Raw genomic sequence first — 17,376 nt, forward strand, 5'->3', positions numbered from 1 at the left:
TAATGAACCCATGGACTGTAGCCTTCCAGGCTCCGCTATCCATGGGATTATCCTGCCAAGAATACTGGAGTGGGTTGCCATTACCTTCTCTAGGGGATTTTCCTAACCCAGGGATCAAACCTGTATCTCCTGTGGCTCTTTGGCAGGCAGATTCTTTATCACTTGAGCCACCTGGGAAGCCCTTATTGTGTGACAAATTCTTCTGATTATAAACCACGTTAAGGTTACAGAGCCCTTTCAGATCCTTACCCACTTCAATTAATTGCTTTCAGATCCTTAATCAGATCCTTACAATAACCCTATGAGATGGGTTGAAAGAGACAGTAAAGTCACTCAGTTGTGTCCGACTCTTTGTGACCCCATGGACTGTAGCCCACCAGGCTCCTCCATCCATGGAATTTTCTAGGCAAGAGTACTGGAGTGGGTTGCCATTTCCTTCTCCAGGGGATCTTCCTGACCCAGGGATAGAACCCAGGTCTCCCTGGGTTGGGAGGCAGACGCTTTACCATCTGAGCCAGCAGGGAAGCCATGAGATGGGTTGGTTGGGTGTTATTAATGTCATCCACCTTTTACTACATGAGGAAACAGGCTCAGAAGTAAGCTAGCCGGTAAGGACCTGACCAGTTCTTGATTGTGTCTTCTGGTTCTGAGGCTAAGAAGTAGATGTAATTTACTAGCTGGAGTGTATTGATCAAGAAAGACATAAACATGCTTCAAAACAGCAGGATGTCAAAAAAGGGCTTAGTCCCTCTCTTTGCATCAATTATTTAGATTTTTCACTTGAAGATGGGAAAGGGGACAGTAACCTTTTGAGGGTTCACTATCTGCAAAATGATGTTCTGGGTGCTTTGCTTAAATTATCTCTAGATATATATCTAAATATTTCTTTAAAATATTTAGAATGTTTCCAGCAGCTCTATCAGAGAGCATTATTATCCCATTTGACAGATCAGGAAAGTGAGGCTAGAATGATTTATTTAACTGAGGCAACACAGCTAGGACTTGGTGGAACCAACATTTGATTGCAAGTTTGCTGGTCTGCAAACACATGCTTCTTTTCACCACATCACATGGGAACTCTGGGGTCTCTATCCTTCTGTCTGTCTCTTTGCAACAGTTCTCTGTTTTTTTCTAGTTTCATCCTGCTGGACCATTTCACATTGCCTGCAATACTGATTTCCCCCAGTTAATGATAAGAATATACTAATATGTATCAAGCAGTTTCTATGTGTCAGGAACTGTTCTCAGCGCTTTGTTTAGATGATCTAATTTAAATCTCACACAACCAGCAGGTCCTGTACTTTCCTCCTCATTCTTCAGGGGGAAAAGGCAGAACAGAGTGGTTTAGATACTTGACCAAAGTCACCCAGTAAGCAGTAGCGCTCCAATTATGTCACAGTCAGGTGGACACAATGCATAAAAATTAATTTGCCTGGTTATGAGTGGAAGAAGAAAAATTGTGCAGTCTCAGCTTCTTACCTACATGTTTTGCTTGTCTTGAAGTTGGCAGAGAGGCTGGGTTTTTGAGGTTGGAGGTTAGGAGAGAAAGGGAAGGATGGTGAATGAAGTGGCAGCTGGGAATGGAATCCAGGATATAGGTCTGGGGATCAGCGGGTGGCGGGAGAGCTCCTGAGATGGGAGTGAATGAATCCAGGAAGGGAGTGGGGATTCCTACCTTTAGGGAGGGAGGCAGGAAGTCGGCAGCGCTCCTTACTTACTTCCAGACTCTGTTTTCTCCTTGAGGTCACAGTCCTCACTGCACCTCCCCCAATGGCCTAATTGTTGCTGCTGTTGTTGGTTAGTCTCTAAGTCGTGTCCGACTCTTTCGGGACCCCATGGACTGTAGCCTGCCAGGGTCCTCTGTCCATGGGGTTTCCCAGGCAAGAATATTGGAGTGAGTTGCCATTTCCTTCTCCAGTGGATCTACCCGACCCAGGGATCAAGCCTGTGTCTCCTGCATTGGCAGGCATGTTCTTTACCACTGAGCCACTTGGGAATCCCCAATAGCCAAATGCGGTGACTTAAATTGGTAGGCTCTCTGGATATTTGATGAACGAATGAAGGATCTAAGAGGAAAATAAAATCATCTTCAATTTTTTCTTTATCCTTTTGTTCAGTATCACTAATCGTGTGATCCTTAGTTTCCCCCTCTGCCCCCAGCAATCGTTACAGTTTGTGTGCGGGTGTGTCTGTGTGTGTATGGTAGTGATGGTTTAGTCCGTCAGTCATGTCCGACTCTTTGTGACCTCATGGACTGTGGTTTGTCAGGCTCCTCTATCCATGCAATTCTCCAGGCAAGAATATTGGAGTGAGTTGCCATTTCCTTCTCCAGGGGATCTTCACAACCCAGGGATTGAATCTGGGTCTCCTGCATTACAGATAGATTCTTTACAGACTGAGTCTCTAGGGAAGTCCTTGTGTATAGTAAGTGCATAATAAATATTTATTTTTAGCTAATACATTTACAAAAATAAATATTTATTAGCTTAATTTCAGTTCTTTGGAGACATACTTGTGGGGTGTACCTTCACTTACAGGCGCTAATGAACAGATTCTTGGTTTGGTTGACTCAAGATGGTGACCTCAGACAATGACTTGACAACGACTTGACTTGACCTCTGACAATGACTTTTTTCCCAAGATTGGGAAAAATACTTGGGAAAAACTGGCTGAGGAGGGGGCTGTGAGACCAGAGGGAGGCAGCTGGTCCAGGGTGGGTGAAGGAGCAAGTGAGCCCTGTGGGCAGATGAGCTCAGCCTTCCTGGGTACCCTGGGTGACAAGGTAGAATGTATGTCTCAGAATCATCCTTCCTTGGTGTAAGGATTAGGGCTGTTCATTCCTCCAACACCCACTGGTCACTAGTGAAGGGCTGCTCCTAGGAGGTGTTTATTCTCTGACCCTTCTGCTCTTTGCAGTGGGTGAAGGAGGCTCTGATGGTCAGAAAAATGTCCCCAGGCCCAGAGATGTGGGGCTTCCCCTGGGGAGTGGAGCTGGTGCTCACTGAAATAGCAAAAGGCAAGAGAAATAAATGGGTTTCTGGCAGCATCCACTACAAAATACCCATTTACTTTCCTCTTATCCAGTTTCCCTGTCTTCCACAAGTTATTAGCTTTTATGTTTTCATGTCAACATTTTATTTATTGATGGTGGGGAAAGCCTAAAGATGTATAAGGAAATACAGCCTATGATAGTTATATCTCTAAATTGTCACCTTTAATAACCTAACTTTCTTTGCCAGTAAATTTGGAAATTTGAACTTCCCTGGTAGCTCGGTTGGTAAAGAATCCTCATGCAATGCAGGAGACCCCAGTTTGATTCCTGGGTCAGGAAGATCCACTGGAGAAGGGAACGACTACCCACTCCAGTATTCTGGCCTGGAGAATTCCATGGACTATGTCCATGGGGTTGCAAAGAGTCGGACATGAGTAACTTTCACTTTCACTTTGGAAATTTAATGACTTACTCAGTGTTATCATTTAAAACAGTTAAAATATGCTTAAAAAAACATTTGTACCCGTGATGTTGGATATCCAGGTTTTGACCATTTTTTAAAATTGATTTTTCTTGAAATATAGTTGTTTTGCAATGTTGTGTTAGTTTCTGCTGTTACAGCAGAGTAGGCCAGCCATGCATATACATTTATTCCCTCTTTTTTGGATTCCCTTTCTATTTAGGTCACCACGGAGAATTGAGTAAAGTTCCCTAAGCTATATAATAGGTTCTCATAAGTTACCTATTTTGTACACAGTAGAGTATACATGTCAATCCCAGTCTCCCCATTCATCCCACCCACCCTCCCTTTCCCATACTGGTGTCCGTACGTTTGTTCTCTACATCTTTGTCTCTGTTTTGTACATAAAATAATCTATACCATTTTCTCTAGATTTCACATATATGCATTAACATACAATATTTGGTTTTTTCTTTATGACTTACTTCACTCTGTATGATAGTCTCTAGGTCCATCCTCGTTGGCTCAGATGGTAAAGAATCTGCCTGCAATTCAGGAGACCCAGGTTCGATCCCTGGGTTGGGAAGATCCTCTGGAGAAGGGAATGGCAACCCACTGCAGTATTCTTGCCTGAAGAATTCTGTGGACAGAGGCTATAGTCCATGGGGTCACAAAGAGTTGGACATGACTGAGCAACTAACACTTTCACAGGCCCATCCACATCTCCACAAATGACCCAACTTCATTCCTTTTTATGGCCAGACTTCAGCCATTTTTAACCTGAGACATTGCGTGGAAACTTCTTTGCTAAATGCATTTTGACTTTTTATATTTCTCCCCTTGAAATGTGGGCTCTGTGTATCAGGGAACTTGTTTCTGGTTTGTCTTTGCATTATCACCAGCAGGGTGCCTGGTATCTATTTGTTGAAAAATAAGAGATTGGTAAGACTGAGTTAAGATGGATGGCTAGTCTCATTGATTCGGTAAATACATTTCTGATGTATAAGTACCATCTATTCTCATTTGTTCAGCTTTGCAATATTTCTGTTACAAAAACATAGTATAGACAACAAAAACTGAATGTTTATCCAAATAAAACATTGGTCTGGTTCATAGTGACAAAAAAGCTATAAGCTGTCTTTTGGTCAAGGTCTTGAGTCACTTTCAGAGGAAGACTGATGACATTTTAAATCAGAGACATTGCACAGAGACAGTGATACAAGCAAAACTCACATGTTGACGCGTCAAGGAGAGGAATAACATATGAACACAGGATCATAAAGCGATAATTTTACATTTCCTCATATTGTCTGGCAGAAGCAATATCAAACTTGCACTGCTTCCTAGTGTCCAAGATAAATAAAGGAAACAAGAAGAGATAAGTTTGTATTGAAATAGAAGCTTTTCATTTGTAAGTACTTCTGTTATAAATATAAACATTTATAAATTGCTCTTTGGGAAAAATAAACTTTCAGGGTAAAAAGTCATATGAAATAGATCCATCATCTTGAATCAAGCATTAAATAAAAGAAAGTACCTGGGTTAATAGTCAGGAGATGCTTCAAATTTAATAACTATTCCTTTATTCATTCAACAAATACTTGTTGAGGGACTATTATGCTCTAAAAAGAGAGAATATGGTGCTGGATTGGAAAGATAAGTCTTTCTACTCAGGGAATTTACATTCCAGTAGGGACACAAACAAAACATAAGTAAACAAAATTTTAAAAATATATATTTTAAGGTGGTTATTAATATTATATGGAAAATAAAAGAGTTAAATTAGAGTTGTTAGCTCACTAAGGAGTTGGCAATTGAGCTGGAACCTTAATGAGTGTCTCAAGAAGAGGGAACTTGAAATATGGAGTCTGTAAAGTGAAAATGAGCTTCCAGTTTTTGAGGAACAGAAAGGCTTTGTGGCTGGGAGGTGGTGAGTGAGAGCAAGGGTGGGAAGAGGCGAGAGTAGGGGCAGCTTCCCTGGATGGTGTCACATCTAGTGAGCTGTGACATGGGGACTGGACGGTTCTGTTCCTGTGTGTGCAGTGGTCCTCACGAAGGGTTTACACTTGGGAAGAGATATGGTGAAAAACAAAGTCTCTTCCATCCTGGAAAACCTCTCCCCAAAAGTAAAAGAAAAAGAAAATAGTTTTATTATTGAATAAGTATTCAAGCAGAATGTGACATGTATTGGCAGTCTACTAAAGAGACTGCAGAAACAGAGAAACTTGACCCTTTTATATGGCCAAGTAGAAACATTTCATGGCATCAAGCAGGTTTTGCGGTCTGGGGTCAGGTGACATGTTAAGCCTGTCTCACCCAGGAAACTGGGAGATCAGGCATTATCTCTAATGATTCCATTTCGAACAGAGGAAAATCACAGCAAGACCGTGGTGGCTCGGTCTGGGGTATGGTAGTGGAGATATAGAGAAAAGACTGGATTAGGGAATATGTATTAGTTGGGTTCTCCAGAGAAACAGAACCAATAGAATGTGTATGTGTGTGTCTACCTCTGCCCCTCTCTCTGTCTACATACCTATCTCTCTACCTGTCATCTATCAATATTTTTTGAGAGAGATTGATTTTAAGAAGTTGCCTCATGCAGTTGTGGATGCTGACAAGTCCAAGATCCACAGGGATAGGTTGGCGTGTTGGTAACTCAAGAAAGAGTGGATATTGAAGTTTGGGTCCAAAGATAGTCTAGAGATAGAATTTCTACTTCTCTGGGGGATGTCAGCCTGTTTTCTCTGAAGGTCTTCAGCTGATTAAGTGAGGCCCACCCACAGTGTGGGGTATAATCTGCTTTACTAAAAGTCTACTGATTTAAATGTTGATCTTATCTAAAACAAGAACAAAAACCAAAAAACTTCTGCAAACAACCTTCATAGCAACATCCAGACAGGTATTTGACCAATATTTTGATCCTATGACCCAGCCAATTTGACACATAAAAGTAACCACAGTGGTACATTTTTGGATGGGGCCAACAGATCATAATTTTGTCCTAGACAGTTAAGGAAAGCTGAGAATCTAGATGACTCCTAGGTCTTTGGCTTATAGATCTAGGTGGATGATGGTGCCATTAATAAAAAAGAATATTGCGTGTTTGCTCATGAAATGCCATCATAGTTAAAGTTAAGATGGAACTACAGATGAAAATTAAATACATGAAATAAAACTCAAGAAAGTATAAAAACCTCTGAAAGAGGAATGCTATTCTTGCATAAAGACTTCTAAATACCTTACCTTAAATGGCTGATTACCAGCTGGTTGGTTGACTGAATTTAGACGGTAAGTGTTGGCCACTCAACAATACAATCAAATGACTGAAGTAGAAGGTGGAAGATAGATTCCGTCGGGATGGTACTAAGCAAAACTATGTGTAATGTGGAAGAGAAGTCTAGAGAAGAAAATCATAGGTGCAATGGCCAACATGTAAAGGTCAATATAGATGAGTCTACAAATATCTATGGCAACGTTTTCATAGTTCAGTACCCTTTTAGCCAGACATAAATTTGTGTATGGTACATTATCCATTTAAAGAACATTTTATCTTCCTATTTCCTGGGTTTTACTGTGAGCAAAACACAATATTATTAAAACTTTAATTGTATTACCAATGCACAAAGTTAGTCATGTTGCTACACAAAGATCAAGCTTGGGAAGGACTTCAGTTAGATGGGAGGGAGATTGCGTTGACACTACATGTTCTGTTGACAGACGTCAACTCCAAATATGCCAACAGAAGCAGATGTTCTGAATTCAGGCTCTAGTGAGTCCCGATTCCAAGAAGTGGAACCGGCAGACATGTGGAACCCAGCCAAGGAATCTAGGCAGAGGTTCAAAGTAGCTCTGAATTAGGAACCCAGGCAAGACATTGGTAGGAGGACTCTACCAAGTGTAGACAAGAGCAGATATGGCAAGAGAACATAATCTTTTGAGGCAAAGATCCATTATGACATCAAAGTTGATGGTCCAAGACTGATCTCAGAGTGCAAGTGTTGCCAAGCCCACAGGGGTGTTGAGGACAGTAAATAGAATTTGGCTTGTGAAAGTGCTTTGTAAACAGCAAAGGGCTCTCTTAGTGATACTGTGATTATTTGATAGTGTCACTGGGATGACCTGATTAAAATTGGAGTTAACTGATGTAAACTAGTGTATAGAGGATAGATAAACAATAGGTCCTTCTATATAGCAGAGGGAACTATATTCCATATCCTGGGATAAACCATAATGGAAAAGAATGTAAAAAAGAATATATGTATGTATAACTGAATCACTTTGTTGTAGCAGAAATTAACACAACATTGTAAATCTATTTGTTGTTCAGTTGCTAAGTTATGTCTGACTCTTTGTGACCCATGGACTGCAGCATGCCAGGCTTCCCTGTAAATCAACTTATACTTCAAAGAATGAAAAAAATAAAGTTGAAATCAAATGTAAAAAAAAAGAAAAACAAGCTCATTTAGCCAAACCTTCAAACATCTGTAATACTACACTAGCTCACTTTGAAAGAAGCTCTTAAGTAGAAGGAATTTACTCAAACTTCACAAAAAGTGTTTAATTTATATTTGTGCCCCCCAAACAGTCAATTCCTTTCATTTGTCTATTAAAAAATAGACAAAAAAGAAAACCTTTACATGATTAAACTTGAACTCAATTGTGATTTAAAGGACAAAAATGTGCTTACTCGCTCCTTTTATTCTTTTCTTTTTTGGCAAGAGGAAGTTGAGTTTTGCCAGCTGGCAGCTATGTACTATACGAATAAACCATGTATACATATTGATTTCAAGTACCAGCCCCAAATTACAGGCATAAAAAACCAGTTATTTGTAAAGTTACTCTTATAAATATTACCTTAAACGATATAAAAACTTTATGTGCTCCTTTACTGCAAACTTTACTGCAAACTTCACAGATTATTACACTTTTCAAATGCATTTTGTATCATTTTTTAATACAAAGGTCAAGATGAATATGCCAATGAAATGACAGACACTGGATGTCTGAGTTGCCCACTTTGGGTGGGAAACATAACAAAAAATTTCTCTAGTTGCCCAGACCTGGGCTACCCAGCAGACTCTTAGCTCACAGATGTGCTGGCCATTAAACGAAGGTAAAAATTCCTAAAATAAAATTGTTTTTCTAGACACAAGAAGCCTTCCCAATGTTATAATTAAAATAATTGTGTATAGGTTTCATCTGTCTCAAAGAGGCTAAGGATAGTCAGACTTCAAAATTCTATTCTAGGACACAGAAATATTTAGTTTTATACTTTATTGTATTCATCTCCAAATTTGTTTTTCTCACACGAGTATTATTTCTTCTTCTATTACCTATCTTTTATGTTTGTGCATGCTTGTATTTGTGCTTAATTGTGTCCAACTCTTTGCAACCCCATGAACTGTAGCCTGCCAGGCTCCTCTGTCCGTGGAATTCTCTGGGCAAGAATACTGGAGTGGGTTGCCATTTCCTTCTCCAGGGGATCTTCCCGACCCAGGGATCAAACCCGTGTCTCTTGCATCTCCTGCATTGGCAGGCAGAGTCTTCACCACTGCACCACCTGGGAAGCCCTCTTTTTTGTTTACTTCACTACAATTCATGTGCATTTAAAGCATTTGAGCCTTTTCATAAGGTTCCTTGTCCAAACTAGGACATCTTGAAGATTTCCAGTCAATTACTGGCAGCTGGCAGCCATGTACTCCTGAGAGAGGACCCTCAACCCAGTCTTGGCAGCTTCAGGGACCCCTCTGGAGGAGCTAAGTTGGCCCAGGCAGAGTCAATTTCATCTTTTTTTTCCCTGTGATCATAGGTCTTTAAAGGGAAATGGAAAAATTGAGAACTTATTTTTCTTTAACTTTTTATTTTATAGCTAATAAACAATGTTGTGATAGTTTCGGGCGGACAGCAAAAGGACTTAGCCACACATATACATGTATCCATTCTCTCCCAAACTCCCCCTCCCTCCAGGCTGCCATATAACATTGAGCAGAGTTCCCTGTGCTATACAGTAGGTCCTTGTTGGTTATCTATTTAACACTGAGAACTTTTGACCTAAAATATTGCCTTTATCGTATGTATCCACTTAAACATCCTTTTTTTTTTTTTTTTTAACAGACACTAGGCAATTTTTAATATACAATGAAGATCACAAGCGTTGCGTGGAAGCATTAAGTCCCAGTGCAGTCCAAACTGCAGTTTGCAACCCAAACAACGAAGCTCAGAAATTCCGATGGGTGTCTGAATCCCGGATCATGAGTGTTGCACTTAAATTATGCTTAGGGGTGCCATCAAAAACTGATTGGGTTCCTGTCACTCTGTTTGCCTGTGACTCCAAGAGTGAATTTCAGAAATGGGAGTGCAAAAATGACACACTCTTAGGAATCAAGGGAGAAGATTTATTTTTTAACTATGGCAACAGACAAGAAAAGAACATTATGCTTTACAAGGGATCGGGTTTATGGAGCAGATGGAAGGTTTATGGAACCACTGATGATCTATGCTCTAGAGGTTATGAAGGTAAGAAGCTTGGAATTTTTTTTCTTTTGTCTTTCTGTCCATTTTTTCTCATCCTCTTATTTGAAAACTAATTCAAGAAAATAAGCATATTCTTGTTGAGTCTGTACTAGAAATATTGTTTACTTTTGAATTTGGAATGATTGTGTGTTCTGTGAGTGAATAAATGCAGTTAAAAAGTCCTGAGTGATACTTTAGCTATTTGTGATTAATGGGAAGACATTTCTTTTAACTTTTGCTAAAATTTTTCCTAACAACTATTACTGTTTTTGGAAATTACTTTTCACTGTCATCTTTAATTCAGAGTCTTGCATTTAACACTGTGTGATTGTCATGATAAATGAATTTAACCAGATGTTTCGTTTCCTTTGGTTTAAGTCATCTCTAAACAAATGATCCATGGAAAAACATTTTTTAATAACTCAGATTGCATAAAATCTTGACATTGACAGTTTGGGTTTCTAAATGTTTCTAATTTATTTGTTACCTTATGGGTATTTAGAAACATTATATAATAATCAGAAAACTAACAAAGCTGAGGCATTAGCTTGTAAATTAACCTTTACCATGTTTAGTCTGCTATTTTAGAAAGTGACAGCACCAGTGGGGCAGAAAATAACTTTATATGTAGTTGGTTCCATTAGCTCTTCAAGGTGAAATAAAATCAGAGTATCTAGTCTTCTCTCATCTAGGCCAAATTTCATTTTCTGGCATCTGCACAGAAAAAAATAAAAAAGAACTTGAAACACTTTACAAAGGCCTCTTGAGTCAGATGAAGTTGTAGCCACATTCTAGGATGGGTCATTTGGTTGTTGCGCAGTGGTATCTAGAACATCCTCAAGGTCAGAGAAAGAGTTTGCCTTTTGGGACAAGAGATTAACCTGTTTCCAAAGTTACTATGTTACTGAGGCTGCAAAGTTTGGTTGAACTTGTCTGATGGCAGCTATGCAGAGCATCTGAGTTCAGCTCTTTACAAGATGATTTATCAGCTTTCCATTTTCCTTCTATGTTCTATAAAGAGAAAAACAAAGTAGGAATTAAAGAGGAGTGAGGAGGAGGGCTCAGAAAAAAGTTATCCTGAGGTCTTAATTGAAAATAATGTAAATTTAGAAATTGTATGAGAGACTACCAAAGTAGCATAGCATTTCAAGAGAAACTTGATGGAACGTTGTAGGGCAGGACAAAGGTGAACTAAACTTGACTGAGTCAAATTCCACAGATGGGACAATAGTTCTAATTGAGGAATTCAACACAAGGAAGTTTGGTGCTGAAAGATGGGAATTCTCACTTTATTTTAAAAGATATCACTGAAGTTCTATAATCCCCTTCCCACTCCCTGCCCACACTTTCTGATTTTCTGTTTGAAAAATATGCATAGGATTTAAGACAGTGGTTCTCAAATTTTAACATGATTAAGAAACATTTGGAGAACTTGTTAAAAATACAGATCCCAAGGTCTTCCCCTACTAGATTTCAAATTAGCATATTGGGGGAAGGGCCTAGGGATCTATTGAATTATTTTTATGAACACCTGAGTAGTTGGATGCAAATAGTCCCTTGACCACATGTAGCATACTCCCTAACTCTCTCCCAGGACTTAAGGTATTCCTGCTAGATGATCTAGCCTTTCAGAGAGATCTTGGAATCTTTTCATTGGAATATACATTAAAAGTAAAGACAAGGAAGAGAGGATGTATGGAGATTCTTTGTCTCTCTAAAAAAGATTTGGGGAGGAATACTGTCTGAGACCAAAGATTTAATTTTGAATAATAGAATTAGATTTTGTAGACTTGAAAGCATCTGAGGATTGTCTGGAATGGTGGACTACAAGAGGAAGAGGCAATAAGTGCTCTGTCATGATTTGTTAGTGAAGTTGGCTTCATCAATGCTTTTTTTTTTTTAAACATTTATTTATTTGGCTATCTCCAGGTCTCTGTTGTGGCACGTGGGATCTAGTTCCCTGACTAGGGATAGAACCCAGGTCCTCTGCATTGGGAGCTGGGTATCTTACCCACTGGACCACTAGGGAAGTCCCCAATGCTTTGTTTAATAAATCAAGTTAGGGACTAGTGGAAGACACTGCACTTCCACTGCAGGGAGTGTGGGTTCAATCCCTGGTCAGGGAACTAAGATCAGCATGCCCTGTGGTATGGCCAAAATTTTTAATAAAATAAGTAAATATATTGAATTAGTCCTTAAAAAGCCACTTTTGATTGGAATTTATAAGTTGAGCTCTGAAAATTCCTTCACTACTTTAATAAGCAGTGAGACTAGCCCCAGGTTGTCTTTATCAGGTTTACTTAATACAAAAGAACAATGGCATAATTATTGCAAATCCAGCATATTTTTATGCAATCTGTGATTTGGAAAAATAGTCCTATAACTTAGTGGAACCAAATTTAGGATCACATTTTAAACTTATTAACAGCTAGTGGCTCAGACAGTAAAGTGTCTGCCTACAATGCAGGAGACCCGGGTTCAATCCCTGGGTCGGGAAGATCCCCTGGAGAAGAAATGGCACCCCACTCCAGTACTCTTGCCTGGAGAATCCCATGGATGGAGGAGCCTGGTGGGCTACAGTCCATGGGATCGCAAAGAGTCGGACACGGCTGTGCAACTTCACTTTCACTTTTCAATTGGGAAAAAAGTAATTTTGAGGGAATTGAAAATAAACCTAGCTTTTAAGGTAGACTGGATAAGTATGAATAAAAGAAAAGGAAAAGAGGTAAGTCATTTATTTTTGTCATGCTCTTTATGTACGTTGGGATTACCTGATAGCTCAGTTGGTAAAGAATCCACCTGCAGTGCAGGAGATCCTGGTTTGATTCCTGGGTTGGGAAGATCTGCTGGAGAAGGGATAGGCTACCCACTCCATATTCTGGCCTGGAGAATTCCATGGACTGTATAGTCCATGGGGTCACAAACAGTTGGACACGACTGAGTGGCGTTCACTTCACTTTACTTACGTACATTAGGTGACATGCTATGTATTTTACAACTGTTATATTATCTAAATAACTTTTAAGATGTCTTTAAAGAACTTTTTAAAGTCATAGATCTATGAAACAATGAGGAAAAGAGTATTCTCATCTAGAAAAAATTCTGAATATCAACTGGTCACAAGAGACTAAATATTTCAGTGTAGAAGATTATTATCTCCCAGAGATAATCTGAACATACTGGAGAATTTAACTACCTGAGTGGTTTGGTTCTTAATGGAGATGTGACTTTCTCTAATCCTTTTGGCTTAAGCCAAACTATAATCCACAATGGTTCTATATTTGTTTCAACTTCCTTTTCTAGGTAAACCTAGAGCTTCCCATTTTGATCTGTTTGGACTCTTTTTTTATTTTTGAAAAAGATAAATATTGATGATAGATAGTATCTAATGGTTTTGAGTTCTTTTTTTCATCATGTGAATCAGAGATTTATATGAGAATTCCTACCCTTTCTTGGCCATTGTTGAGGGACTCGAGTAGAGTGTGTCTTGATAGGAGTGGTTGGAGGGGACTGAAGTTTTGACTGTGTGTTTGGGTTCCACAGTTATAAGGTTATTTTTCAATTTAGAGATTCAATAATTCTCCAATTTCAACCAAGAGGAAGGATAGCCTTTTCTTTATTTGGCGGAAAGGCAGAAGTCAAAGTTGGCAGTAGAGCTGTCTACTTTCGGCTTGCGAGAGCAAAGAGGAAAACCTGTTGCCAAAGACAGCAGAACTGAAGTGGTGCTAGAGTTGTTCCTGAGGACACACTACTGCATGAACTCAGCAAAAGACAGGGGTCAAGAGGGAACAGAAATACAGAGGAATTCCCTGTGTGGGGCCTGAGGTGTCATCAGAGGAGTAAGACCAGTTCTTGCAGAAACCTTCTGATTGGGAAGTCAGCATTCAGGAGATTCACATCATTTCTAAGTGCAAGTTGGTGTGTCTCTTCTAGCCATGTACACACTCCGGGGCAATGCCAACGGGGCGACCTGTGCGTTTCCATTCAAGTTTGAAAACAAGTGGTACGGGGAGTGCACAACGGCTGGACGATCAGACGGCTGGCTGTGGTGTGGAACCACTACGGATTATGACACGGATAGGCTCTTTGGATATTGTCCATTGAAGTGTAAGTAACTTTAAGACAATTTTGGCATGTTTAATATGGCAACCTGATGATAAGACCTTGTGTATATCTAGAACATTTTTTTCCTTTATGTGATTTCTCATTTGTTATCTCAGATCATATACCAGCACAACCCTATACGGATGTCACTGTCCCCATTTTCTAATGGAGGGAGTGATCTGTATTGGTTAAAGACCACAGCCCACATCTTCTGACTCTTATCCCTGGGCTGCATCAAATGACCCGTTTATTTTCACTAAATACTTCTTCTCTTCAAATTCCACTGTTGCTGTCAGTTATTTTCTAAGACTTTAGGGCAAATTATACTGTATGTGATACAGTATATACTTAATACCAGAGGTAGTCATACCATTTTCCAACCCCTCAATGGTTTACCTTTACTAAACTATAGATCAAAAATAAAATTTAAGCAGTGCTACCGCATGAAGTTTGATAGAGAGATGTAAGGGACGCCTGAATTTTGTGTCAAGGTAATGAAAAGGGTTCCTTACTGTGAAAATGATAGTAATGCTACTCTTCTTAAATTCAGTTTAAGAAGAGTTATCATTTAATTTAACATAGTTTCAATGGAAGTGAGTTATGTCTATGCTTGAAGGGGTTCTAAAATGAAAATATTTGTCTTATTGGAATGATGCAAAATAAGTTGCACTGTGTTATATTGACAGGAGGGACCATGAAAATGCTTGGTGTCCTTACCATGCCCAAGAATCTGTTAAGTAGCAGGGCAGCGGGAGTTCCCTGGTAGTCCATTGGTTAAGATTCTGCACTTCCACTGCAGGGGGCATGGGTTCCGTTCTTGGTTGGGGAACTAAGATTCCACATACCACGCCATTCAGCCAAAAAACAAAAAAAGAAAAACAGGGCAGCAGATTTTGAGTGGGGTGGAGGAGGGCATTTGTGTCGGAAGGCAGAGAGGGGGCTGAAGAAGGCAAAGAAGCAAGAGTTCTTTGCTTCCCTTTCTGTTACACCTCTTGCCGCCAGGTCCTCTCATCGTTTTCTTCCCCCTGAACTTCTTACTCTTGCTAATTCAGATTCTATGGATCAGAGCTCCTGTTTTCTGCTCTCCTGCCAAGGGCTGGGTGCAGGGGCAGAGCCTCAGAAGCAGTCTGGGATGTTGTGAGACCATCTGCATGGCAAGAGTGTTGCTTACCATTAAACTTTCAGGACTACACATCCACCTACCATCACAATATTCCAAGGATTATTGTGAAAAAAAAACAGTCCAGTTTACAAAAGTATCTTAGTTTGTAAAGCCAAACTTCAACAGTCATGCTTATTTTACCTCTTTTGATTTTTAATTCCTAAAAATCACACTAGAAATTAATTTGATTTCTCAGCCCCTTAGATTATTGTAATTCCCCTCTGGGTACAGTCCCTCTCTTCTGGTTGAATACACACAAAAACTCACAGTCTTCCTGTGTTCATAGTGGAACCACTCTCCCATTGTTGGGTGAGGTAAGTGCATTTCTCTTTTATGATAACCATTATTTATTTAATTTTTTTTAAAAGATATTTTTACATGGACCATTTTTAAAAAGTCTTTATTGAATTTGTTACAATATTGCTTCTGTTTTACATTTTGATTTTTTTTTAGTTACAAAGCGTGTGGGATCTTAGCTTCCCAATCAGGGATTGAACCCACACTCCCTGCATTGGAAGACAAAAATCTTAACCATTGTATTCCCAAGGAATTCCCCTATAACTAAAGGTTTGATTCCCATGAAAGTTGATTGATGTCTGATCTCTGTATTAGAAGATTTGCTGTCTAAACAAAATTTAACCTTTCCCCCACATGAGATAAAGCAGTATTTGTTTTCCAGTTATGGAGGAACATCTTTGTCCTAGACTTTGCAGGAATAGTATTTTCTAAATCTGTTATCATGTAGTGTCTTGGGGCTACAAATCTCATGGGTCCAGCTATAATATCTTACACTTACACAGTGTTGACAGAGGTGTTGTTGGTTGCATGTGTGATTTAATGAATCATTAAATGGAAGACAAATGGCTAGCCAGTAATCATTAAAAAAAAACAAAAAACGGAAACTCACCACCTTGGCTAGACATGTACTGGAGGGATAAACTGAGTATCTTCTAGAATAAGATTTTAGTCTCATTGATTCCAATTTATGTCTTCCAAAGCAAATTATATATTTTTTCCAGTTAACTATAAAAGAGAAATTACTGTAGAAATTTAAAACACTTTTGATTTCAGCATGCATTATGATTTTAAAGGACCTTTTATACAATTTATGCCTTTCTTAAAGAGTTTTGCAATTTCCCAAACTATTTCATCGTCCTTGCTTTGTGTTTCTTTCAAAAGAGCATTTATTTTACGTTAGCCTTTCAACTAGCAGATTTAATCCAGGAAGATGAGGTCCCAGCTATTGACCTAGTGACATTTCATATATGCTCTTCATTGTCCTTTTTATTGCTTATGGTAATGTTTTCCTTCTATTTAGACATTTATTGTCAAGTATCAGGGCAACAGGAAAAGGAAAAGCCCCCTTTCTCTCAGTTCCTCATAGCTTGCAATTTTAGCTTTCAGTATCTGTTATGCTGGTTTACTGTGGGAATTTGCATAATTTGGGGAGATACAGGGTCAGCTAACCTATGTGTTCATTGAGAATAAGTTTTAGTTCCTTGATTTAAAATGAAAAATATTCTTTCTTTAAATGAAGAGTTTTGTATTTTTTCTTTGCTCATTTATATCCCTTTTTTTCATTTCTAGATGAGAAAATCATCCCCCCCTTTTTTTATATTTCACACTTTCTACCACAATACAAGCCAAACCTCCAAATTTCTAAAAATACTTATTTAAAATAGCTTCCTCTTCAAATAAACCTCAAATCAGTCTCGTTTGAATGATCTCACTTACATGGAGAAAGTTCCGTTTGCACATTAAACTAGTAATATCTCAGATTACATTAAGTTAAATTTAACATTACTAACTCAAATTTATTTTTATATAAAAATATAATGATTTTATAGTTAAACATCTTAGAAATGTCTCTGCTGTTGCCCAGATGAACTGTTGACATATTTATCTTCTTCTTTGGTGTTTCATGGAACTTAAATTTCATATCATAGTGTGTGGTAAGTGTATGAAAAAGGTCACTTCCTTGTCAGATACAAAGAATTGCAATTATATGCATATATGAAGTGTAGTCTATATGTGTATGTAGAGAGTAAGCTTTATGCATATATAGTGTAGACTGTATGTGTATATATGATGTTGGCTATATGCATATGAATACTATAGGCTCTATACACATGGACAACTGTCCAG

At 38.8% G+C, this 17,376-nt stretch overlaps 1 protein-coding gene across 2 annotated transcripts in view; it reads left to right on the forward strand.

Moving 5' to 3' along the window:
- The window catches only part of MRC1 (mannose receptor C-type 1), a 107,295-nt gene that overhangs the window by 4,252 nt on the left and 85,667 nt on the right, over positions 1-17,376 (forward strand). For both annotated transcript variants that reach the window (XM_061126316.1, XM_061126314.1), the window contains exons 2-3: positions 9,567-9,968; positions 13,899-14,072. In XM_061126316.1, coding sequence (XP_060982299.1) covers positions 9,567-9,968; positions 13,899-14,072 — 576 coding nt within the window. The remainder of the gene's footprint in view (positions 1-9,566; positions 9,969-13,898; positions 14,073-17,376) is intronic.

The sequence above is a fragment of the Dama dama genome, chromosome 23, assembly GCF_033118175.1.
Source record: "Dama dama isolate Ldn47 chromosome 23, ASM3311817v1, whole genome shotgun sequence".
In the NCBI taxonomy this organism is placed as follows: domain Eukaryota; kingdom Metazoa; phylum Chordata; class Mammalia; order Artiodactyla; family Cervidae; genus Dama; species Dama dama.